Source organism: Malania oleifera, chromosome 8 (assembly GCF_029873635.1).
Source record: "Malania oleifera isolate guangnan ecotype guangnan chromosome 8, ASM2987363v1, whole genome shotgun sequence".
Taxonomy (NCBI): Eukaryota; Viridiplantae; Streptophyta; class Magnoliopsida; order Santalales; family Ximeniaceae; genus Malania; species Malania oleifera.
In genome coordinates this window covers 94,658,603-94,685,397 of record NC_080424.1, presented here as the reverse complement: position 1 = coordinate 94,685,397, position 26,795 = coordinate 94,658,603, and the positions used below count along the sequence as shown (strand labels likewise).

General features: G+C 37.7%; 1 protein-coding gene and 1 pseudogene across 2 annotated transcripts; both read right to left on the bottom strand.

The window, feature by feature from the left end:
* Positions 1 to 1,174: 1,174 nt before the first annotated feature.
* On the bottom strand, positions 1,175 to 26,160 carry LOC131162297 (J domain-containing protein required for chloroplast accumulation response 1). Of its 2 annotated transcripts, XM_058118612.1 has the most exons (10): positions 21,636 to 21,981; positions 21,182 to 21,534; positions 19,501 to 20,393; positions 19,005 to 19,420; positions 18,740 to 18,845; positions 17,775 to 17,836; positions 17,453 to 17,512; positions 17,282 to 17,359; positions 8,941 to 9,117; positions 1,175 to 1,593 (listed from the first exon to the last, which is right to left on the bottom strand). In XM_058118612.1, exons 2-10 carry the CDS (start codon positions 21,490 to 21,492, stop codon positions 1,555 to 1,557), a joined length of 2,142 nt encoding a protein of 713 aa, XP_057974595.1. In that variant the 5' UTR covers positions 21,493 to 21,534; positions 21,636 to 21,981; the 3' UTR covers positions 1,175 to 1,554. The 2 variants fall into 2 exon arrangements, with proteins under 2 accessions (XP_057974595.1, XP_057974594.1); XM_058118611.1 differs by having other exon boundaries at positions 21,182 to 26,160.
* LOC131162824 (protein argonaute 4-like) lies at positions 24,573 to 26,160 on the bottom strand (annotated as a pseudogene).
* Positions 26,161 to 26,795: the final 635 nt, after the last annotated feature.

Sequence of the window (26,795 nt, the reverse complement as noted above, 5' to 3'; positions counted from 1 at the left end):
TTAAGAACTAGCTAGCTAGGTAGCTTGAAGTCAATTGGAAAGTATAGTCTAAAAAGAAAGATTGCTCATTTGTAACCCTTTCAATTCCATACAACGTGCAGCCCTTAAAATTAAAGGGGCTTATTCACGAACTTCTTGTTGCTACCAACCTTAATAAATACACAAGCTAACTTCTCTAATTGCAAGTGCTTAAAAGAGGTAAGTTTTGTCACTCTCCACACCGCACAGTAACATAAATGAGGTGGACTTCCATGTCCCACCAAACTAGCTAGATAGCTGCTTTTGTTAACATTATGCTTTCAAAATGGAATTCACTTGCCACATGTCTGGGCTATGAGCAACAGACATGTGAACATAGAGGGACCGGTCCCCTCTATATTCTAATTTTTTCCCGTACATATTAGGGTAACTATTTCTCATTTTAATTTTTTTTTAAAAATATTATAAATGTTCTATTCAAGTATTTATTGGAGATCTCATGATTAAAACATTGAATTAATGAAAATATAATTTTAAGCATTATCATGTGTGGTCTACATACATACAGCAGCAACATGCATGTTAGCATGCAAAGCCAACTTCTGTAAATTTTCATTTCATTAAAGAATTTCCTTTTTCACAAAGCATCATGAATCCTTCTTAATCTTTGACTATAGTCAATACCCAATTCATGTTTAATGCTAACGTTTCATATTTATTTTATCAAAATTATATACCTATTTTTTTCTGTGCAAAATTTAAAATTCAACATCTTATATGCTTAAGGGCATCTTAGTTGTACTAAATTCCATTACATAGTTAATTCACTTAAAAAAAAAGTGCAATCTTAATTTCATGTGATGGAGGCTAAACAATTCTAGTGCAATTACTACACATCAACTTCAATTCAGTGTCCATTTGACATGGTCCAAGCTGAGATGGCCAGGCTGGTACACGAATGCCACTGTGTCATCAGTCTTGACACTGATAGACCGACAGAAATACAAATTAAAACGACAAGCCAGCAGCCCAGTAAAAGGCTGCTCTAATAATGACCTCTGCTCTCTGCTTTTTCCCTCACTATGTTAATTAACAGAGATCCAATCGAATGTAATGAAATCAAAATGAAGGCGACAGAACTTGGGTTTAGCCTAAACTATTCAATTTTCAAATCATCAACCTCTTATGCACCAGCTTTTAAAATGCACACATCATGGATTTTTTCTTTTCTTTGGGTCTCCTTTTTGAATGTTATTGATCAATCAATATCATGTCTGAGATACAATTACACTGAAACAAAAAATCAAAAAAGAAAGAAATATACATCTAAAGATACATCTTCGGAACACCTAATGTAGCAACTCGTGTCCATCTAGGTACATGTTTGATTTCATAAGAAATCAAACTTAGGACGTTCGAGTTGATGGTTTGGTGTAGAACCTGCCCTTGAGGGCAAGATTTTTATTTTTTATTTTTTTGTTTTGAAAAAGAAAAAAGATGAGATGATTACACAATGGTAAATATTATCATGTGAAGCAACAGGCCGAATGTCCAATCCTTGTCCTGGTTGAGCTGTCAAACAGAGCTGAGTGAACCGAAATGAGTCCAAGCCTCCTGCATCCAAAGAGGGGATAATTTTTCTCACTCTACTTCTTTTAACTTTATGAATTCGAATATACTCCAAAGAAACTTGTCCTGTTTATTTTAGATGTTGACAGAAGGCACATGGTGTTGTTTGACATACGGTGTCTCATCACGACCAAAAATTAAATCTCGATAAAAGGGATGGAGCAGACCAAATGATTAACTAACATTTGAGATAAAATCAATAATGAAAGAGATCACACAGTCAAAATAGTTGGGAGGGAAAAATGGAGACAAGGAGGAGAGGCCAAAAATTGGGGAGTGGGAAAACAAAGAGAAGTCTTCTGCATGTAGCAGCAGCTCCATCATGGACTATTTTAAGGTATGTCACCACCATAAAAGGGTGTGCATGTGTATTATGATAAGAGATAGCTATCATTAATGGGCACAATGGGTGCCACCCATGTACGAAAGAATTATTTATTGAAACTGTAAAACCAAGAATGGAGATTTGGGGCAGAATTTCTAGAACTCCAGCAAAGAAGAGTGTTTGGTATCTTTTAAAGCCCCATTTGAAATTTGGAAAACACTAGGAGAAAGAAAATCAGAATGAGAACATCTTTTTTCATATTCATTATCAAGCGAAATGAGAAAGAAAATATATCATACAGCAAATCAAAGAAAATATATCATACAGCAAATCAAACAAACAATTGATTTTATACATAGTTAAAACTTGATTTTTCTTAATTTTTAGTCAATAATCATATTTAAATTTCTTTTATTTTTAGTAGTATTTGACATAAAGACAAAATACAATGGAAAATGATTTTCTTTTTCATTTTCCTTTTTTTTTTCCCTTTTTTTTTCGTCAAAGCAAAATTTTGATCGAGCTTTAAGCTTTGTACATCCATCATCACCCCCCTTAAAAACCCTTCTGTTCCTCTCTCTCTCTCTCTCTATCCATTAGAACCAGAATGAAGACACCAAGGGAGATGCTAGCCACATACTTCTTGAACTCATGATGACCTTCCATTTGCAGCTGTGTAGAAGGACCTAATATTGTTGGGCATAACCCAGAATAAGGCCATCGCCAAATCAGATGTACCAAAATTCCCTGGCTACTACACAGTGGAGAAGGATGTGCTTCGGCTATTCAGGTTCTCTTTATACAGGTTATCCTGCTCATGAAGACAGCACCAGTTTACAATAACAAACCCCAACCTTCAGACGTTATCCCCAGTACGTAATAATAAATTCCCAAGCGACTTCCTGTGCAATATGTATATATTCTGGGGAGCACCGGTTTTTCAGACAACTTTCCAGGGGAAGTGATTTACAGGCTCCTCGCTGAGATGCTTATAGTAGCTTTTAACTTAAAACCTGGAGCTAAAGCCCCCAAACCAGCTAACAGCATGTTGCCTGTCATGATTCATTCTCGTTTTGTAGAGAGCTGCCAGCACTGAAACCCTCCGCCATCTTCCATCCTACATTTCCCTGCAAAGGGATAAATTCCACTCCACGGTTTCCACCCCATTCTCCCATATTGGTAAAGAATTTGCCATAAATCTCATATTTATTTCTGGCAATCCCAAAAAGCAATACGGTAGAAATCACTTGAAGCATTTCCCCAAGCCAAACATCCAGCCAAATCTAATTCATGGACCATTACCAACTACAAAACCAATACACCTGGAGAATTTCCCACTTCCTGTCTATTATTCCCTTTACATGCCACACCCATAGGTAATTTTCACCTGAAGTATCATTTCCCTCCGAAGTCCAAACCAAAAATTTCTAACATAACATTTTCCTATAAACTATACTCCCCCACAGCAAACCTCTGAAGTCATTTGCACGACAGGGCTCTATTTGAAACTCAGAGAACACACCTTCCAGTTGACCAAGTGATGTTTTCTACTTTTCTCCCTTCATCCAAGGAACCCTAAAGTATATCTCTCAAAAATCCAGTCTCTTAGCTAGAGAAGCTGGCATATTGAAAACTGACATAAAATAAGTGGGCAAGCTAGTAAGAGCGTTAACCGATTAAAAAGTAAGCCTAACTCCTTTCGACAGATAATGTTGCTTCCAATCTGAAAGTTTCCTTTCGAATCTCTGTCACACTTTTCAAACCAACCTGGAATTGTAAACTGCTGCACAAATATTAAGTAGTAAGTTTAAGACCCCAAGTTTATTGCCAAATGCTATGGGTTACCCTCCCCTCCCATAGAAATAATCTCACATATAGATACAATTACCTTGAAGCCTGAGATAGCCTCAAACCACATTTAAAAATAGGCCCTAATATCAAAGTTGATCCTCATCCAACCTAAATAAAATAATAATATCATATGCAAATAGCAGACTAAAAATTTCCAGGTTCAAATAGCAGATGAGAAATTTCTAGGTTTGAGTTGGCTTTCAAACCAACTTGGAATCTCATTATAAAACCGTCTTCAGTGTAATCTTCCTCATCAGTCTAGAGTCTAGAAAAGGCTTCCATAACAAGAATAAAGACAGAGGGAGAAATTGGATCACCTTTATCTCAAGTCTCAACCCTCTTGATCTGTAGCAGAAACCTCGAGAACTTCATTGATGATGACTGAGTCAGACCGAAGATACACAGAATGTCAGAACTTAATCCACCATCTCCATCTTTCACCAAATCCCATCCTATCCAAAATATTGTCTAGTAAATCCCAACCAACATGATCACACTCTTTCCCAATGTCCATTGTACAAATCATTCTGCTTTCAACACTTCTAATTCTTTATACTTGAGTCTATGCATTCATTTAACCATCTGATACAAGAATTTCAAGTATAGCACACAACCTTTCCAATCACTTCCTTCAATCTGGTGGCGCACATCTGCAATGAGTTTATAAATTCCTCCCACCAAACTAATTGTTCTACAGTCCCTAATATTTGTGGCATCTTCTTTCTTGGAGATTAGAACTATTGAACATAGTGTATAGTTTTGGTCCCACAACAGAATGTTAGGATAACCTCACTCTCTTGTATAGCTATATATATACATCTCAAAGTTATAAGCAAAATACACCAAGTGAGATTCACTTTCTCTTGTATAGTTCTCTCTCTTTTACTTTCTTCTTGGTATCAGAGCAAGGTTGGGTTCCTTGTTTAAGGTCCGGGTTCTCAATTGAGCCATATGCTCTACACTCGCCACATATGTGGAGTTGTGCATCAGAAAGCTTTATTGGTAGTAGGTTGAGTCGTATGCTCTGTACTTGTCACCTTTAGTGGATCTTGTACATCATAAAACTCAGTCTACTATTTTCCCGGTACCTTCCAACGGCTTTTCCGGTGATTTCGGCAACTTTCTAGCAGCTCCGACGACTTTCCCATCACTTTTCCAGCGACTTTTCTGCCAGCTTTCCAGTGCCTTTCCGTTAACTTTCCAACAACTCTGGTGACTTTTCTGGCAACTCCGACGACTTCCTAGTAGCTTCCCAATGACTTTATGTCAACTCCGGCTACTTTCCGACAGCTTTCCGGTGACTTTCCAACAACTTCCGGCGTCTCCACCAACTTTTCCGATGCCTTTCCCTGCCACTCCGACGACTTCCGTTGTCCTTCCGGGTACAGTTGTAGTAATATATTGTGCTAATTACATGTTTAAAGGAAGTTCTGTCTAGGAAAGTGGGACTTAAGTGGTCCATTGTGACCTCCCACTTTCCTAGGAAATTACCTGGTGTGATTTAGCACAATTATTCACTCTATTTTTTTTTTTTCCGACCACTCTTTCGGCGACTGGCTTTGCTGCGTTGATACTTTTGCAGCCTATCCCTCTTCTTTACAATGGCTACCAAGGACAGCACATCCACCTTTTCTCCTCTGAACGTTCCACGCCCTGACTTATCTCTGGCTCAGACTGCTCATGTTCAGAAGGTCACTAGCATTCTTCTGAATGGCAGCAACCTTCATGCCTGGTCACAGTCTTGGGGGTCGTGGCAAGGTTGAGTGGTTGTCAGGATTGGAGTCTCGCCCTGCTACTGCTGATCCAGCTTACCAATGTGGGACTAAAACCTATGTTCAACAAGAACAATATAAGTTGCATGTAAACTTCTCTCTAACCACCTTTGATCAAAGAATCGCTGAAATGTAGCCACAACTTCTAGAAAAGTCCAGTGTCAATCCATTAGGTCCAGAGGCCCCATTACCTTGAGAAAGAACCAAGGGAAGATTGCGCATGTTGAGAATGACCAACTTCTGTCCTCACTAATCATGTCAAAATGAAGGCCATCAATCTAAGAGGAGCTCTGTGTAAAGCTCCTAGTAGAAACGAGATATCTTCTAGTTCTTCACCGAGAAACCCATTAACATAAATTCTATTAAGTAGTTAGGTCTTCTACAAGCATTTGCTTTTTATGGAAAATTATTGCATTATTTTCCCCTGCCGATCACCACCATGCTCTAGACTTCTCTCCAGTTAATCTCCTCCAGAATTAGTAGTTTCACAATTTCCACTTTAATTTACTTCCTTCTAGTTTTTTCCACAGTTGAAGTTGTGCCTCCATTACCTTTTTCATCCAAGAGTTTTAAATTCTCCACCAGAAGTCGGGCAATTTTAACTCCACACTTGCAATATTCTCTCTATTCCATTAATTTAGATCTGCCCTTCAACAATTTCAGTTTTGTGGCAATGCAGTGGCTAGCTGATCCCTTAACTGAATAGGAGCTCCAATTTTTCATAAGATTCAGAAAGCCTACTTTCAGCCACATGTTTTCAAACCAAAAGGAAGATTTGACCCTAGTCATATCCACATAACCAAGGGTGTAGGGGCATGGCTGGATGTCACCCTAGGTAAACATACCTGGATTACATTTGACCACAACTGCATGATTCCCCAATAAAGCCCTTCCTAGAAACTCCACAAATTCTTTGCAGGATTTAGGGTTTATCCTGACTAAGCCCTCCTCCTCTCTTCCATTTACAGTTTGCTGGTTGACAACAAGTGCATGTTTACCACCTCCTTGAACCACCAACAGGAGGGGCGACCATTTTCAATAATTTTATTCAAAGGCCTCTATTTTTCCCTGATTAAGAAGCTAAATGTTTCATCTTTTTCCTCTGTTGCATAGAATCCTTCCAATGGTACCACAGACTTCTCATTAGACAAAGAGTCACACTATATGCATGAGCAAGAAGCGACCTATGGTATGGCAGGGCTCTCTAGGTGGGCAGATGAACAATACACTAGCACAAAAATAGTCAAAAGAAGAGAGAAGGAAGTTGGTGGGCCTGCAGTATAAGAAAAATCAGAGTATGCAGCAGAATAGGGAGCCACCTCAACAAGGTGAATAGCAGAGCTATTAAAATAGATAGTCAAGCACATGAAAGTAGTCCCACATACATATGGAGTGAGCTTGACATGGATATATGAGCTTAAGGTTGAATAATTTGAAGTGACTTTCAAGTCTGGAAGTTAAGCTTTTAGACGTTGTTGAGCAGTTGCAGGTAAGTGGGTAACTTACTAATTTTGATTTCAATGATCGAGGGTCTCAATATATGGAAATTTGATGCAAAGAGACATAGGAGACTTATAATAAATCATGAAAATTATAAATGAGACTTTGAGAAATATTAAAAAATAGATAAAGGAGAATAATTTAGAAACAAAATGAAAACATCCAATATGTTCCCCCCATTACTCTATCTATTTCTGAAATTTAGGCTGAAATTCCCAAGCTGAAATTTTGCCTGAAATTTAAGACTATGCAGGTACACAAGTTACAGCATATTCAGCCCTTCTGCCATTTAACGAGCCACTGGCTCATGGTGATCCCTCTATTGATATTTTTGAAAGTGCAGAGTAATTTATCTCTGTGTCTTTAAACTCCTCAACCACTTCAATGATTTCTGCCTCAGGAATTTTCCTAAGCATTTACATATCCAAAGAAGAACCTCTCTACTTACAAAGACTTGTCGCATATAGCCCTATCCTCTTTCAATCAAGCTAAATCTTTCAACCACTTCAATGATTTCTTGGAATTTCCCTAAAAGCATTTACATATCCAAAGAAGAGCCTCTGTACTAACTACTAACAAAGATTTGTGGCATATAACCCTATCCTCTTTCAATCAAGCTGAATCTTTCTATCCTTGCTCCATTAGTGTCAACAAGGTCAGATGTGCCCCCTTCCTTCACGTGGAGGTACTTGAACCCAGGCCACAAATGCTGCCATGAGGCATCCTAATTCCTAACTATCACTCCAACTAGGGCTGGAAATGAACTGAGCCGCTTGTGAGCTACTTGGTGCTTGAATCGATAATAGCTTGCTTGAAATCGTTTAGTAAGTTAAATGAGCCAAGCTCAAGCTCAAGCTCAAATTTCGACCTCGTCAACTAAATGAGCCAAGCTTGAGCTGGTTCATGCTCACTTGTTAGGCTTGCGAGTCAGCTCATTTATCAGCTCAGAGCTGGCTCGTTTATCAGCTCGTTCACTGGCTCATTTACTAGTTTGTTAGTAACTCGTGAACGCTACCATATTAGGCTCGTGTACAAATTCGATATTAATCTCATTAAATATTTGATTTTAAATTTTTTACTTTAAACATATTTTTCTCAAATTATATTTATTAATTATCAATTAATTTAATTAGCTTAGTTCACTTGTTAGCTCAAAATGAGCTTCAATCAAGTCAAGTTTGAACTCGATCTCAAGCTCGGCTTGTTTAAACTTTAGTTGAGTCGAGCTCAAGTTATATATAAGCTAAATGAGCCGAGCTCGAATAAAAAACTTTAAGTTCGAGTTAGCTAGAGCTCACTTATAAATAAACGACCCGAGCTTGATCTCACCACAGTTCTGCCCGGCTTGGCTCATTTGTAGCCCTAACTCCAACAGGTGCAGGATGTAATATGTAATGCTCACTTCTACTAAGTAGGCAAATGAAGTAAATGTGTGTTTTTAACGAGTTCCCTCCATTTCCATGAATTTCATAAAACTCCCCACCTGACAGCATCAAGAAAAATGTTTTTGAGTTGCGTCATTTTTGTTCTCCCCTGTCAAAGTTCAATTGGGGGGACGGAAGGAAATCCATGGTTCTGAGTTTTTTTTTTTTCCAAAAAAAAACATTTTTTCCCATTTTGAGAATGGAAACATATGTTGTCAATCATGCTTCACATGACTGACTATTAAAAGTAAAAATGGGAAATGAAAACAACTAACTGCAACCAAACACACCTGAGTTCCTATGGTAGTTAGTCTAAAAAAGGGCAGACAGAGTGGGTGTAACTGTGTAAGTGATAATCATGACATCCATTTCCATTCCAGATCATTAGCACATTTTTCTTGAAAAAAAATAAAAGACATTTTTCTGGAAATATATTTCTACAGTAAAACTGAACTATTACCTGCAAAACATCAAAAACTTTTTCTGCAATGTATTTTTGATGTGAAGCAGCACCTTTTTGCTGAAGCTTGTCTGGGTGTAGACAGAGTAAAGCCTTTTGATATGCTCTCTTCACTGCATTTCCTTCAATTATATCAACAAGGGGCACAGGCTTCCATCCACTTTCAGGCCAAAGGACCTGGATGTATGCACAGTATCAGTTAAAGGAGACGAAGAAGGATTCTAGAGTGAGTCTTTGAATGTCCAAACAATTAAGAAAATTTTCCAATTAAAGACAAACTTTTTAAACAATTAGTTGGAAATAATAATTTACCATCATAATCAAAGTGGTATCTTGAACGTCCAAACAAATAAGCAAATTTTCCAATTAAAGACAAACTTTTTAAACAATTAGTCAGAAATAAGAATTTCCTGTCATAATCAAAGTCGTATCTGAGAGCAGTAAATTGAATACGGTGTACAAATAACATCAGACACGTACTACAACTCTAGGGAATTGCAGTGGCTAACAAATTGTAAGATACAAACTAAGAAGTAAGAGAGCATGTGGAAAAAGAAAATTAAAATAACCATCCCTCAAATATACTCTACAAATGGAACACGTATATTTATGTAAAAGATAAAAAGGGTGTCAGAAAATCCATTGCTTAACCAGAAATATGAAACCTCCACATGCACAGAAGTCTGCCTATTTAAAGGTCTTCAAGTTAGTATGAAGTGCTCTGCAGTTTTCAGCTGCTCACCATATTTCACAAAAGAAAAAAAAAAAAAAAAGCAAAGAAAACTGAGGATGGAATGATTCTAGCACTCTAAATAAATAAATTTTGTGGTATTAATAAAAAGCAAATTTCTTCATTATGTGGGGATCCCAACCAGAACGCATGGAATCAAATAGGCTATGAACCTGACTCTTTTGTGTTGAAAGCTGATACTACACAAAATTTCTGTGATTTCAGCTGTTCATTACTTGATGCCGCATATTGGAGCCTCCTAATACTTTTGTCACACATTTTTTGCTCACTATAACAACCCACTAAGAAGTTTTGTCTACATTGTAAATATAGAGCTGTAAGTTCTAAAGATGTATGAATTACACATGTTATTGTTGGTATTACTGTATTAATGTTGAAAAAAATATCTGTTTAATAAATATTATAGAGTAGTTGTCGGTTTTATTATAATTAAGTATACATTAAATTTAATATTTTAACTTTAATGTTTTTGGAATATTAACTATTACTTTAACGGTTTCGTATTTATGATGTTGGAAGTTATACTTAATTTTGTTAGTGATAATAATTATTTATATTATATTAGGGTAGAATAGTCTTTTTCCTTTTTTTTACTCTTGTAGGCTATATAAGTCATCTTAACTGCTTGTAAAACCCTAATGATTCAATGGAAGACTCATCTTTTATCCTCCTATTCTAACATGGTGTCAGAGTAGGTTAAACCCTTGGACTACTGTGGGATTTATTGAGTCTCCATCGTTGGGGTCATCATCATCGTCGTTGGGTCGTCGTCGTCATCGTTGGGGTCGTCGCCTCGTCGTCGAAGACGATTGATGAGCAGGTCGGATTTGGGGGGCTTTGGGAGATCTTCGGGCCTGGAGTTGCAGGTGCTGTCTTCGGCGTGCTTCGGTTATCGGAGGGCAATTCATGGCCAGCCCAGGGAGTATGCAATTGATTGTGATATATGTGCTTACGGCACAGTGTGATTCGCTATGTATGTGAGCCTTGGCGGTCAGAATCGTGGGCAATTGAAGGCTTGCATTTGTGGTTTCTTCCTTATGCTAGAATTCTTCTGATGCTTTTTTATGCGGAAAGTATAATAATCTGGTGGGTTGTGTACAGAGAGGAGAAGGAAGGGTGGAGTAAATGTTTTGTTAAAAAAATAAATAAAACATTTAATGAAATTAAGAAGCAGGAAAGGGAGTTGGAACTCAAATGGAGCACAATTTTGTTATCTTTATTAGGTGGAAAGAGGTGAGAAAGGAGACAACTATTTTTTTTAATTTCCGTCTTTTGTGAAAAAAAAAAGTAATGAGAACTTGGGTTTGGTTTGAGAGACCATCAAATCTTTTGTTGAAATGATGATTGTGTTCTTGGTTGTTGGCGAATTTGGACGCGGTTTGCCTTTGGTTCAACTTGACTTGTGATTATTGGATTCTCACTTGGCTTGATATTAGCAGGTTTGGTTTCGCTCTTGCCATTCTCAGATTAATTTGCCAACTGTTGCATCGTCTATTTGCAGTGTTTGTATTGTTTGCAGTGTTTTTTGAATAAATCGGCGAATCAATGGCAAATAAAGTGTGTTTGATCAAGTCATATGTGGGTAAAGGTCTTCTCCCAATTCCTACTCAGAAAGTTGCTATTGATGAGTGTAGTTTTTGCAAACAAAATGGTCATTGGAAGACTCAGTGTCTAAAATTGTTGAATAAGACTCAAATTTCACAGTTGTGGCGAAATGGAGGAAAGTCATCTCAACTTTCAATGGGTCCAATGTCCCAGTAGTGGCAACCAGGAAGGCACCAGTCTAATACAAGTATATCCATGTCCACTCCATTTGCAGTAAGTTTGCTATTGCCTACTCCTTATAGTATATCCTCTTCTTTGTGGGTTTTAGATTCTGGTGCATCTCATCATATGTCCCCTAGCTTCTCTTCATTTGCATCTATACATCCATCATTTTCTTCAAATTCTATGCTAACTGCTGATGGCACTCCTATGGCTTTAAAGGGCATTGGTTCCATTCGTACTCATAATTTCTCACTTTCAGATGTTTATTGCATTCCCAACCTAACCAAGAGTCTTGTCTCTGTTGGTCAATTGTGCGATGCTAGTTATTCTGTTCATTTTTCCTCTACCTCTCGTCATGTGTAGGATCCTCAATCTGGGAAGCTTATTGGGAAAGGCCGTAGAGAGGGTGGCATATATATTTTGGATGAGCTGCGTGTTCCTGATCATGTGGCAGCAATGGGAGTAGACCTTTCCTCATTTCACTTGGATTCCTCATCCTGTGTTTTTTATTTGTGGCATTCTAGACTCGGTCATGTGTCGGCATCTCGTTTAAAATTTTTGGTATCTAGTGGTGTTTTGGGTGACGTACAGATACATGATATTTCTGACTGTAGTGATTGCAAATTGGCAAAGTTTTCTGCATTACCTTTTAATCACAACATGTCTAAGTCCGTTGCACCTTTTGATCTAATTCACTCTGACGTGTGGAGTCCTGCTCCTGTTAACACAAAAGGGGTATCTAGATACTATGTTTCCTTTATGGATGATTATACTCGATATTGTTGGGTCTATTTAATGAAACGTCGATATGATTTCATCCATATCTATCTGTCTTCTAATCATTTGTTCGTACTCAACACTCTACTTGAGTTAAGTGTTTTCGTTCCGAATTGAGTGGGGAGTATACTTCTACGACACTTTCTGAGTTGCTCATCTCTGATGGTACTGTTCATCAATCTTCTTGTACTAATACTCAACAAAATGGTGTTGCCAAAAAAAAACATTGCCATATTGTTGAAACAACTCGCTCTCTTCTCTTATCTGCTAAGGTTCCTAGTGAATTCTGGGGGGGAAGCGGTTCTTACAGCGGTTCACTTGATTAATCGAATCCCCACATCCCATAATTCTAGTCTCTCTCCTTTGGAAAAGTTATATGGGTCCCCCCCTGAGTACTCCTCTCTAAAAGTCTTTGGTTGCATGTGTTTTGTCCTTCGTCCCATTGTTGAGCGTACTAAATTATCGCCACGTTCTGCCATGTGTGTCTTCTATGGAGAGGGACAAAAGGGTTATGGGTGTTTTGATCCCGTTTCTTAGAAACTATATGTCTCTCTTCATGTCGTCTTCCTCGAACACATTCCTTTCTTTACCGTTCCTCCTAACTCTCCTCATATGGCGCAGCCAAACCTCATTTGTATTGACCCTTTCTATGATGATGAAAATGGTGGCGATGGTGGTGGTGATGACGATGGAAAATGGTGGTGATAATAATGCCCCTCTTGCGGTCCCCCAAGAATCTCCTATGGTTGTGAATTCTCATCAGTCTCGCTATCCCAAGCGTGCTTGTAAGTCCACTCAGTTACCAGATTTTGCTTATTCTTGTTATTCTGGTCCTTTCACTTCTTTTTTAGCAGTTATTCACTCACTTTGTGTGCCTACCTTGTATAAGGAGGCTGCTTGTGATCCTCTTTGGCAACAGGCTATGGCTGAGGAAATTTCTGCGTTGCATAAAACTCACACTTGGGACTTGGTGCCAGTCCCTCCTGGTAAGAAATCGATTGGTTCTCGTTGAGTTTACAAGATCAAAACGAAGTCAGATGACTCCATTAAGCGATACAAAGCTCATTTGGTTGCTAAGGGTTTTACCCAAGAGGATGGTATGGATTATGAGGAGACTTTTGCCCCGGTTGCCAAGATGACAACTGTTCGTGCTCTTATTGTTGTAGCTTCTATTCGTCGGTGGGCTATTTCTCAGTTGGATGTTAAAAATGCCTTCTTGAATGGGATCTGAAGGAGGAAGTTTACATGGTACCTCCACTTGGTGTCTCTCATAACCTAGGTGAGGTTTGCAAACTCAAGAAGGCTTTATATGGTCTCAAACAAGCCCCTCGAGCTTGGTTTGAGAAGTTTTCATTGGTTGCCACTTCTCTTGGCTTCTCTTCCAGTTCTCATGATTCAGCTTTATTTGTTAAGTGTACTTCTGCTGAGCGTATCATTCTTTCTTTGTATGTTGATGATATGATTATTACGGGTGATGATGTTGATGGTATTATGGAGTTGAAAACGATGTTGGCTCAGGAGTTTGACATAAAGGATTTGGGGACACTCCGCTACTTCTTGGGAGTTGAAGTAGCCTACTCCCCCAAAGGTTACTTGCTCTCCCAATCGAAGTATGTTGTAGATATTCTTGACCGCACTCGTTTCACTGATAGTCAGATTGCTGATACTCCTCTTGAGGTTAATGCCCGCTACACTCCCACTAATGGTATTCCCTTACCGGATCCCACCTTGTATCGTATTATTGTTGGTAATTTGGTTTATCTGACTTTTACTCGCCCAGATATTGCTTATGCTGTACACATCGTAAGTCAGTTTGTTGCCTTACCTACATCTGCGCGTTGGTAAGCTATTTTGCGAATCTTGCGATATCTTCGAGGGACTCTCTATCATAGTCTTTTATTCTCTTCGTCCTCGTCGTTGAAGCTTTGTGCATATTCTGATGCGGATTGGGCTACTGATCCTACTGACCGAAAATCTACTACCTGCTTTTGCATATTTTTAGGTGACTCCCTTATTTCTTGGAAAAGCAAGAAACAATCTGTTGTTTCACGCTCCTCCACCAAGGCTGAATATCGTGCGATGGCGTCTACCACAACTGAGATTGTGTGGTTACGTTGGTTGTTGGCTGATATGGGTGTTATATTTTTTGCTCCTACTCTTCTTTATTGTGACAATAGGAGTGCTATCCAGATTGCAAGGACTTATGTATTTTATGAACGGACCAAACACATTGAAATTGATTGTCATGTCACCAGACACCACCTTTAGCAAGGGACTATTCCTTTGCCCTTTGTTCCCTCCTCCATGCAGGTTGCTAACTTCTTTACAGAGTCTCACACCGTCCAGCGTTTTCGTTTTTTGGTTGACGAACTCTTGATGCTTCTTGTTGCCGCATCATGAGTTTGAGGGGGGATGTCAGTGATAATAATTATTTACATTATATTAGGGTAGAATAGTCTTTTCCCTTTTTTTTTTTTACTCTTATAGGCTATATAAGCCATCTTAACTACTTGTAAAACCTTACTGATTCAATGAAAGACTCATCTTTTATCCTCCTATTCTAACAAATTTTACCTATATTTACTATGACAACTTCATTTTAAAATACGGTTTTTCTTCTTCAAAATAACTTTATCTTCTACTCTTTCTTGAGATTTATATTTTATTGGGTAATTAAATGGCACTATATCTCCTATAACTCTGGTATTTGTGAGTACATACAAAACCTAGCCAGCTAAGTAATTTCGGAGATCATGCACATAGTGACTATATGCACCAAAAATGTTCTTAGTAGGCGCAAAATCAGATTTAAGGACAATGGTCCTTCCATGTCCCAGTTTCTTATTAGTATTTATGTTTTATTTAATCTTAAACTTATTAGTAAATACTTTTTTCTTGTATTATATTTCCAACAGTCTTATGCTATTATCTATTTTAGAGGGAAAAAATTACATATATTGAAAGTTTTTTAAAAAATTTTTTTTTTTTTTTTAAAATTTGGCTTAAACAATTTAATTAGAAGGTTTTTTCCTCCCTATTGTTGGTCTTGACTTGTTTACTTAAATGGGATATGTATATGTGCATAAATGAGATGAAACTATTATTTTCTAGTAGACAAAATTTTAATATTTTTTATTCTATTTCACTACGTATATGGAAAAAAAATTATAATCTATTTTACCCCCAATTATATGATTACGTGATTTTGGCAAGGCATGTAAATTTATTAGCTTTAATTGTGGAAATTAAAGTGTTTTGATATTTTATTCATATGTGCATAAATAAGAAATTAAATTAATATGCTCGATAATTATTATTAATTTTTTTGTAAAGCAAGATAGGTACAAATGAGGCACAATATTTGCATGAGAAAAGTAGTGTGGTGATGAAATCACCTAATTTACGAGCCTTAAATGACACAGGAAAATTAATTTGAGTATGATAATAATACACATAGATGTGTAATTTTACAATGCATTGTCCAAGTGGATAATAGACATATAGTCATAGTATTGACTTTGGTTAGTATATACGTGGACAAACCTAAACTAATTGAATTGCCAAATTGGGCTATTATCAGTGTGATCATAAAAATGTAAGGGTACCAAGTACCAATATGATTAAAATATGAGAATTGAGAAACAACTATTGATTAGTGAATTCCTTAACTAAGTACGAGCTAAAAAGCTAATAGAAATTAAACATCAAGGGAAATGTGTTTTAAGCCCTTAATATAAACTACTAATGATGACAACTCAACCTATGTAATTGGAGATCCCATGAACTAGGTTCAATGGGTAATAACAAGTCATCGAGTAGTTTAGTGAGCACTATTATTTGTTTTGATCATCCCTATGGTGTTTGAATGGTGCAACTATAACAATCGTGAGGTTGAGTTGATCTCTTAATAAATTTATATCCTTTGTTAGGTGGTGTGTTTAGTTACAGTTACACACTTGATGGATTTACCTATGTGAGTGTGAAAGTGAGGCCGCTTCCTATATAGGTTCACTACTTTACTGAGCTAAAACTTTCTAGAGCACCCATGAAAATCTAGGTATGGTGCATGGCTTATTCATACCAACTCGCAGGAGTTTTGTGTTTAGAGATGTTATGTGAGTGATATGTTTATAGTGTTATGCTAAAAATCTTTAGTTCAAGGATTTAATATTTAGCAAGTTTTTGTAACTCATAACACATTTTCTTTACTGAAAGGTATTGTCACCCAATGCATTACATCTCGTGGTTACCCAACACCGTTTTTATCTTCTTTTTTTTTTTATAATTTGAACCATGTGGGGGATTGTGGGTACTACCGTATTAATGTTGGATGTTTCAAATTTAAAAAATATCTCTTTAATAAGTATTATATAATAGTCATCAGTTTTATTTTAATTAAGTATACATTAAATTTAACATTTTAGTTTTAATGTTTTTAGAATATTAACTACTACTTTAACGGTTTCATATTTATGATGCTAGAAGTTATACTTAATTTTACCTATATAAATTGAAATCCAACTTCATTTTAAGATACGAGTTTTCTTCTTCGAAATAACTTTTTCTTCTACCATTTCTTGAGATTTATATTTTGTTGGTTAATTAAATGACACTACATCTCCTATAACTCTGATATTTGTGAGTGCACACAAAATCGAGTTAGCTGAGTAATCTTGAAGGTCGTGCGCGAAGTGACTATATGCACCGAGAAATGTTCTTCATAGGCGCGAAATCGGGTTTAAGGACAGTGATCCTTCCACGCCTCAGCTTCTAATAAGTATTTATGCTTTATTTAATCTTAATTTTACTAGTCATATTTTTTCCTTCTATTATATTTCCAACAATTATCACATTGGTGTTCTCTGTTTAGTGTTTTATTGTAAGTTCCAAGTGTACCATGTTTTTCAGTTTCAGAAGGAGGAATAGGCAACATCAATGCAGAACATATGGCTTTAGGGAGGCTTTGTCAACATGGATTAAGGGCGCGTTAAATTGGAATTACAGAACTCCTGAAAGTTACAAAGGGAAGGGTGTGCACCGACTCACGAATTGTAATGTTGACAGCAAAGAGCGTATGTTTCCTTCCCTTCCACTTGACCACTTTTGTACCCTTGTATCTGAAACCTGCATTAAATTCCGGAATATAGTTATTGCATCTGATCAAAACTGAAAGGCATTATTGTCATGGCGCGCACACACAAGCACAAGCAACATTACTTCGATTTCTTCATGATCTTCACCAGTTTGTGGCAGTTTGTTTTCATCTTGAGATAACATCTGTACATAAGCCCAAAGTAAACAGGCTTGTCAGTTTATAGACATCAGATATTTGGAGATTGGAGACGTACATAAAATTTATTATACTTATAATTGAAAATGCAAGGTGAAATATAAATCCTTAGTTTCTTATTACCAATAGATTGTTAACACAAATTTTTACTCAGACACATTAAACAGCATATACCTAGACATAGAGAAACAAGTGACTAAAATAGAATATGAAATAATGAAAGCACATTTTAGTAGAAGAATTACACACCAGAAAATTTTCTTGGAAGGATTTGTCCATGTTGCCAACTTTACTAGCAGATTCATCAGGAACTGATACAGAAATACATGGTTAAATCATATGTTGCATCTCTGAATAATAAGAAATTACATAGTACAAACAGTTATATAAATGAATTACTCTGTTCAAAATACTGAAAACAACATAAAAGATAATTTAGAGAAAATAGGCAGTCGATTAGTATTAAATATCATACAGCATTAAGCCACTCTTGCCAGTTCCATCTCCACTGCTAGACAGAAGACATCCGACAGACTTATTACTTCGTATATGTTCTAATACAGATTAACTTTTTTTGTTCCATTTTCAAGAAAAAGCTTGGTGCAATCCATATCCATACCTATTAAATCAAAAGAACAAACCTTTACAACGAAACTAGCATTCCTTGTATGTGTTTCTTCTTTTTGGATGGACTTATAGTCCTCTGCTATGTACATTCTTTCTCCATTTAATAAAATTTCATTTTCTTGTAAAAAAATATATACAGCAGCAACAAGTTTATATCTTTGCATAAAGCACATAGTTGTATTACGCACCTGTGGACATTTGTGCAATGTGGAACTTTTTTCGTTTTTGTGCCAAATAGCAATTACAGACCTCCATAAATGGTTTCCTAAATATACCCCATACATACTAGACATCCATGAAGATGCACCTTATATCACCACTATCATTCAAGGCAATTATCCATTAGACAACAAAAACAACAGTAAGACTATTACCCACTATTCCTTTTATATTAGGTGCCCCAGTTGACAAAAGTAGGCACACTATGAAGAATCTTCATAGCTTAATGTCTCCCAATCAATATAAAATGGAAAAGAAAAAGACTCTGTACCACCTGTGATTTCCTTAGTCCCAAATCTTAAAGCATTTAGCGAAGACATATCTCCTATCTGATTTTGCATAAAAAAAAAAAAAAGGAAATTCAGTACCTGATGCTAAGTCTTTCCACTGTTCACAAGTGGTATCACTAAATTTATCGATGACAGCATTTATGCCTGAGTGTTGCTTCTCCATCTGTTCAAATTTTTCATCCTCCTGAAACATTAAAACATATTTGTAAGATCCTGGATCCACCAAAGTTCCAGGGGTTATAAGGTTTTCTTTTTGGGTAAGCAGAAGAACATTATTATGTGCAGAGAAAATGTCCAATTGTATAAACTGTTGAAAGATCTCAAACTGTTCAAGATGAAATACCACTATGGAAGTATCTGGCAATGGTTTCTTCTGGCATGCACTCTGATTCTGCTTTTTCTCATCAAACCCACTTGAGCTAAAACTTTTTTCCTTCTCTGCTCCAAAGTTGTCTCTGTTTTTCCACCGAAAGCTGTGACTATGAGAGTCAAAATTAATTTTTGATTTTGAAGAAGCTTCCTGGTTGAAAATCTTCACAAAGTCTCCAACCTTTCCCTTGAGTTTGTTTCTACCATGGCTGTCTTTTGATTTTGGGGGAGAACTTTGGATGCTGATTTCATCCACTTGACCATTTGAAACAATTCTTTCACCATCTTGCTTCTTTACATTTTTTCCTATATCATCACTTGCAGATAATTTCATGGCAGCTTTTATCATGTTCTCTTTTTCCCTAACCTTCCTAGCCTTCCCATCATCACCTGCATGCAAGAAAAGGAAATTGCCTCAGTGATAGAAATCACACATGAGTACAATACCGTTGATTTGAAACGTGAATCACCTTGTTCATTATTTTCTTCATTAAAGAGAGAACGTAGAGGTTTCAACTCAGGCTTCCAAACTTCTAGTTTAACTGCAGCAACTTCTTTCACTTCTTTCTCACATAAATCTATCTCAGACACAGAATAAGATTCTGATTCTTTGCTTGTATAGTGATGGACAATATTACCAGAAACATTTTCAACAGTATTTTGAAGCCTTTTGAGGGTTTTAGGTTCATGTGTGGGAAGAACTGCTTCCTCAACAATTTGGCATGGTTCAACTCTACTTTCAGCACTCATGTTAATATTTTTCTCAGGGAATGAGTCATTATCTTGCATCTCACTACCCATCCAAACAAACTCAGTATTTGCCGACGCAGTATTGTTGGGGGAATGAAAGCCAATATCATGCGCATGCCCTGTAGATAATTTGCTAAAGGTGAGATGACTTTCAACCCTTCCATTAGAGCTTGAACATCTCTCAATTCTACCCTTTTCTTTTAATCTTGAACCCCACCCTCCCCTAAGAGGTGTCAACAATGGCACTCCTCTGCTTGCCCACCTGTAAATTGAGAAATGAAACTGACAAGCATTGATCGACACTTCAGAACTACCAGAATCCCTTTTCGAATTGCCTGGAGCATTTGTTTTGTCTTGTTTGGTAATTTTTGATGACTCCTCACTGCTCAGAGAAAATTCATGAGACAAAGGGCTTTGGTGAAAAAAAGGCCAAACACCATTTCTTGATTCATCCTGACTTTGAATTGCTTGGCCCGACAACCTAGACGGAGAAGTACTTGAGGAATATGTATAGCCTATCAGATTTGAAGAAATATCATTACTTCTATATGGGCTGTGATTAAGAGAAGCAAAAGGCCGGCAGTCCATCCCTTTGGGCGATTTGGCAGGAAGGCTGGCAAGTTAAAAATGCCATTGACGTGAGGATTGTTCGAAATGCATACGAAAAAAGGAAGGTAGAAAACAGAAACAAATTCATGCACTGCGCAGGTATCCCTATAGTATTAATGCACAGAAACAATCATATACAAGACAATGAAGAAAAAATAAAACCAACCTGAATAAAACCTTAATCCAACTACTAGAATTTGACTCCGCCCACAATTTTATTTTTATTTTTTGGCAAACACAAGGAATCAGAGAGAGAAAGAAAGCACAACCAATCTAAGAAACATATAAATGTAATATATAGGTTCATATTTTTCATCCGAAGGAAGTAAGTTATGTTTTTGCCCCTTGAATATCAACCACTCAAGTTAGTGTTAGCTGCCTAATAAGTTGAAACAAAAAAAATCTGAGTCCAGGAAACCCCTATCCATTGATATGCCCACAAAACTGAATATGCAAGTTTCTAGAATGACTATTCTTCATTTCTTATTTTTACCAGGGTGACTAATTCATTTTAGAGACACTATGTGTCTGTGCGTGCACGCGCATATGAGAGAGAGAGAGAGAGATACGAATGAACACTTACCAACAAACATTTACCTCGTGTTTCAGTGACAGTGCGTATTACCTAGTCATCTTCTACGATTGTTAGGTACCTTTTTTTTTTTTTTTGTCCATTGTCCCCACGCGCAACACCAGACAAACAAGGAAGCAGGATCGCAAACAACATCCAGGAGACAACATTCGACACAATCACAAGTCACACACAATCAAATAAAAAAGCAAATCAGTAACCTGAATTTAGCAGGCAGAGGGATGCCTCCAAACGGCTCAGCTTGTGGCCGCAACGGATGAGCAGGGCTCAAAATCCTCGAACCAGGAGCCGAAGAAAACGGGTCCCTGTCAGCCACCTTCTTCGGAGTCGAGCTCACCGACTCATCGCCTCTGTAAATGTCATCAAAGAAGTCCCTACTTAAATAGCGTCTCCGATTCCCAGTTTCCTCCCCAAACACCGGTTTCTCACTCAAACCAGACCACGGACGGCGATTCGAATTCGACTCCTCGTTTCCGTAAGAACCCGTAGTTTCGCTGAAACTGAATCGCATATTGTGAGCCGTCGATCGCCGCGGAGGACCCCCAAAAACGTCCTGGAAATCGACGTCAGAGTTCCTTAATGGAGAAGAAGAAGAAGAAGAAGCGGAAGAAGGGTTCAAGAATGAGTTTTGAGGGCTGCATCCAAACAACCCACCTCGGAAAGCAAATCTGTCCATGCTATAATCCACAGAGATCGATCAAACCACCGAACTCGATCCCACTTCTTTAACCAGTAGTGAATCGAGAAGATGACTAACGGCTGGAAAATTCAAAAAAAAAAAAAAATTGGCGCGAAATAGTTTTCCATCTCGAATGAATTATGAGGTTCTCCGATCAATAATGGAAGGATAATTTCGAAATTTTGTGGATAGAGCATTGAATACCGAAGATCATGGCCACGAAACTGGAAGCTAAACGAGGATTGAACGTTCCTTTAAAGATTAAAAAAGAGACAAAAATGGAAAACGTTGCAGCATGAAAAGACAGAATCGAATGGGGTTGATGGGGGATGGGTTTCGTGGGATTTGAAGCCACAAGATTGTGGGGAGAATCAGAGAGAGTGGATAAGGAGGATTGGCAAACGACAAGGGAAGGGAGCTCGACATTGGCATTCGGCGATTAGAGTTGATGTTTCTATTGGCGCCCAGTCCACTCCTCGGACCCCCTTTTTTCTGTGCCACGAAATTCTATAAACCCTTCTATCAAAAAATTAACTAGCCACTAGGTATCTTGCTTGAAATTTGTCCATTGTTCATGCTTCCCCATGCATATTTGCAAAGCCTATTTTCAATCATTTGTGTGCTGGAACGGTCAATGTAAGTAGGCTACAAGGTTGCAAAAGTTTACAAAGGTAGTTACACAAGTTTATAAAGGTAGCTGTCTAAACCTGTAAAGGTGTGCTGCGGAAAGAAGAATTCAATAAAGGTGGGCAGTACTATCTATTATAAATAGAAATGCCTACTGGGAGTTCCAATCATCCCAACCAATGCAAGCATCTCCAACTCTAACTTAAAAGAGAGAGAAATCAAGTACTCTGCTAAAAAAGTGTCCTTGTTGTACCCTATTGTTTCAAGTGAGATCTATGTACTTCTAATTCAAGAGAGAGATATTATTGTTCTTCTCTTGTAAATAGAGAGAAGTTGTATCATTATTTTTCATAGTGGATTCTTTTTACTCTTACCCGTGGTTTTTCTCTCGATTTATTTAGGGGTTTTCCACGTAAATCTTAGTGTCAATTCTTATTTTCTCATTTCTTATTTTAGTTGTGTGATACTGTTTCTACTCATTCAATTTCCTAACAGTGGTATCAGAGCCTTGGGTTACGACCTTTGGGTTGGGGTTATCATTCACGGTTACTATTCACACGTGTCACCAGATACTTTTACAGTATTGTGAACGTATATGAGATTTGTTCAAGTATACATCTCCATTCATTTACGATATTGTTCACGTATACGGTATTGATCACGGTGAAAAAGTGGGAGCCGATTTAGTGGAGGAGTAGATCTTATCTACTACAATGGCAGCAAAGTACGAAATTGAAAAGTTCAATGGGGGTAATTTCTCCAAATTGAAGATGAAGGTGGTATTGAGAAAGGACAATTGCTTAGTCACAATTGGAGACAGACCAATAAGGATAACTAACGAAAAATGTAACGAGATAGATGACAATGTGGCCAATCTTCATCTAGCATTGGTAGATTCGGTGTTGTTAGCTTTGGTGTATTCCCAAGAGGGGGGGGGTGAATTGGATATTTAAAAATTTTTCCCCTAAGTTCAACTAATTTAGAAACAGTATATTCACAATCTAGGTCTATCTACCCAAATGCGCAGATAAGTATAATATGCGGAATTTAAATCATGCGCATCATTCACACTATAACATACACGTGCGGTAAATATAAAGTACAGAAATTTAAACAGACACGCAATATGTTATCAGGGTTCGGCCAACTGTGCCTACGTCCCCGCCTCAAGCTCGCAAGCCCGAGGATTCCACTAATGCTCACTTAACAGGTGAAACAGCACCTAATACAATCAGGTCAATTAGCATAGGACTGACCTCAACCTTTACAAATTCTCCTTACGGGGTGGAGAAAGCCCTAAGTCAAATTCATAGGACCGACCCCAACCTACACGTCTTACCAGGATGGCGCACCTAGCTTTTCTAATCGGGTCTAAGTCAGTCTGGGACTATTCAACAGGGCTAGTCTCCCTCTTCAGGCCCGCGCCTGGAATACAGCAAATGTGCATAAAATTTGTACATGGAAATATGTTTCTTACACATGCAAGTATGTGTACCAATACAGTTGAATATAATCAATGCATCTCAATGATGTAAGAACTATAAGCTCGGTGTTCTACGTGTGCAATCAACACTCAAGGTTATGTTTATGGTCTATCAAGCACAAAAGTGTATGTTAAAGTAAGATTTGAAACACAATGCATGAATATCACAATATCATATCAAGGTTTCAAATATGCAAGCTAGATGATTCAAACAATCTTAATAAGATATTCACAATATTCTAAGCACAATGGATGTTTGAATGCAAACTTTGAAAATAATATTTGCACACAAAAATACAAGCTAAGGTAACTTGCAATGACAATGCAAGAACCACTAGCCACTAAGTCTTCACATACAAGATTTATCAAATGAAAACGGTGGAAGAACTTTAAGCTTTACTCTCGATAATAAAAACAATAGGCACAACAAATGAGAATTTAAGCTAATGAGGATTAAGCACAAACACTCTAAATATACTCACAACACTTGAATGATCAAGGAAAATGACGTTTTGAAGTGTATGAGAGTATTATAGGCTAAAAAGGGATTTTTGATTTTGAGAGAATTTTGGCCCTAATCAATTTTCTAATCCTTACTAATTAAGACAAATGAACAGGTATTTATAGGCAATGAGGATTTTTTGACCGTTGGGGACACAATGGGAATAATTAAATTTGTTTAAAAAGCCATTAAGAAAATTAACCCAGTTTACCCCATTTAAAATTCAGTAAAAATTATTTTAATTAAGTATGATCATAGCATTGGCGTCTATGTGTGTGTATCATCCAAATACTTTGCAGATCAAATTTTGACATACTGCTTAGCCGCATGCTGCCTTAACACGATGTCCAGAACTCGAAGTGCTTCTTGAAACTGCTTTGATTCCTAACCGCGCAATGCAATTGCAATTGCTTGCAATGGGATTTTAGTTGCAAAATTAATCTCCACCTCGAATGTTTTGGACCGATACGGGCGCTTAAATCTCTTCCTATCACCCTCACTTGGGCTGCCTCTAGGGCGGTCGTTTCCTCCAACTCTGACCACCAAAAAGAAGTTGATAACTCAACACAAACAAGGTAAGTGATGCAACATCAGAATATTTTACCTGCTTGACGCAATGTCCTCCAGGACAACATTGAATTCATGCTTCTTGTGTGGAAGAGAACCAAGAGTGAACAAACTTTTTTCACCATCGTATGCAAAAAGTCTCCCCGCCAATTCAGAACTGTAAGTCTCTTGAACCTTGTCAATTACACTCCTGCCAATACCCTTAACCTCAACAGGGCGTCCATTTGCAAAAAATATAGCAACCTACCCCAGCAAAAACACCAGAAGGAAACTAATTCCATTATCAAAGATTTCATAGCAGATAGACGCTGCAAAAAAGAGATTGTAAAAAAGGCCTACACTGAAATGGAAGAAGTGACCATCCAACTTTGACATTGAAACCTTGTAGTGGTTGGTTAGAAGTTGTAGCTTCTGACCTTTAGTCCTAAGTCCACGCCTAGCTGCTGGCAGGCGTTTTGGGGATGTCAGTTTCTTCGGTGCTTCTTGACTCTGGCCTTTTTCTGCCCTAATTGGGACTACATCCTGGGGAATTACAGGTGGAGGTGGTGGCAATGGCTCGGACCCGGTATCACCTTTTCTCCCCAAAGGGTCCATTCCCTAAACCTTAACAAGGGAAAATAATGCAGACATGTAATGAAACCTCGTCGAGTTAGGTGTGATGAGTTGGAGGTCAAGAGTTATTTTTATAGTTTTTTTTTTAATTAAATCCCACAAAACAAATAGTGCAAAAAGTGAACAATTTAAAACAATTTCCAATTGTTCGCAAGCATAGAGAGTCGAGAATTTACGAAAATAAATTCAGTATACAAACAGAGGCTTGATGCCACGCAGGAAAGGTCCCAGAGCATGAAAAAAACGAATAAACTACAAAGATTATTTAAGGAGAACTAAAAACAGAGAAAATTTTGACTAGGCAACCATATGCCAGATTCAATGCAAATAGTGTCCTGAGCACAAGCAGGTTCCCACACCACCCGCCCCTAACAGCCCAGAGAGAGACTAAAAAACTCAAAACTACAACCTAATAGATAGATTTTTGAATCAACAAAAACGTCAGAGAAAGCCCGAAAATCTTCGGCACCAACACGAAGAAGATAACTGCCATGAAACTTCACAAAACCAAAAACCCACGCCAAAACCGCAAAACTACAGCGAGAGAAATAGATTCCGAATAAAAAGAATAAACGTCAAGATATGTCATAAAAAACCAACTGAAAGATGAACCATAAATTGTTGAATTGTGACCTTTCAAAGCTGGGTTCGCCACTAACTTAAAACATGTCATAAACAATCAGAACGGGAAGAAGAAAACAGAGCAACCATGTGCACCAACCAACACGAAGGTGAAAAACACCCATAAAACCTCACACCGCCAAGAACCCCACGTGAAGAAAAGTGCCAAACCACAAACCCACTCGCTGATTTTCAAATTAGTCGAAAAAAAGAAAAATGTCCTGGTAATAAACTTGCTAGTGTGATGAATATCCTGAAGGATTACAACAGTTAAATTAAATGGATTGAATGAATGAATTACCGGAATTTTACTGAATGCAATCAAATGAAGATGACGAAGCTACAGGATGGCTGAATTGGACAGAGCCACTCTCCAAGTAACAAACTGATTCTAATTCTCTAGCTAACCCCCTTATTCCCGCCGACCCCTAGCTTTATGCATAACGAACTGTAACTAACTGTTCACGCTTGCTCACATAGGCTCTACTTTCACTTGGGCCTCCAATTGACCCTACTACACATGGACAACAGTAAAAAAACAAATGGGTAACAAAGATTCAAATGGGCTTCGGCCACAGCGCCCAGCCCAGCTTCCATACTTCTAAAGTTCTCGGCCCAGTTTCCTGCGATAATGAGCCTCGACCCACTAAACTTCAGCCCACATGCTCGCCTCTCGTTCGCACGTGCATCTGTCGTCCACCCCAACTTCTCCAACTTCACAGA

What these genes read in the sequence shown, in the direction of transcription:
- LOC131162297 (XM_058118611.1), bottom strand. Translation starts at nt 21,657, where the DNA reads ATGGACAGATTTGCTTTCCGAGGTGGGTTGTTTGGATGCAGCCCTCAA. An exon ending in TGCCAGATACTTCCATAGTG is followed by an intron (nt 18,846 to 19,004) that starts GTATTTCATCTT and finishes TTAATGTTTCAG; the next exon opens with GAGGATGAAAAATTTGAACA. An exon ending in CCTTCCAAGAAAATTTTCTG is followed by an intron (nt 17,513 to 17,774) that starts GTGTGTAATTCT and finishes GCTTATGTACAG; the next exon opens with ATGTTATCTCAAGATGAAAA.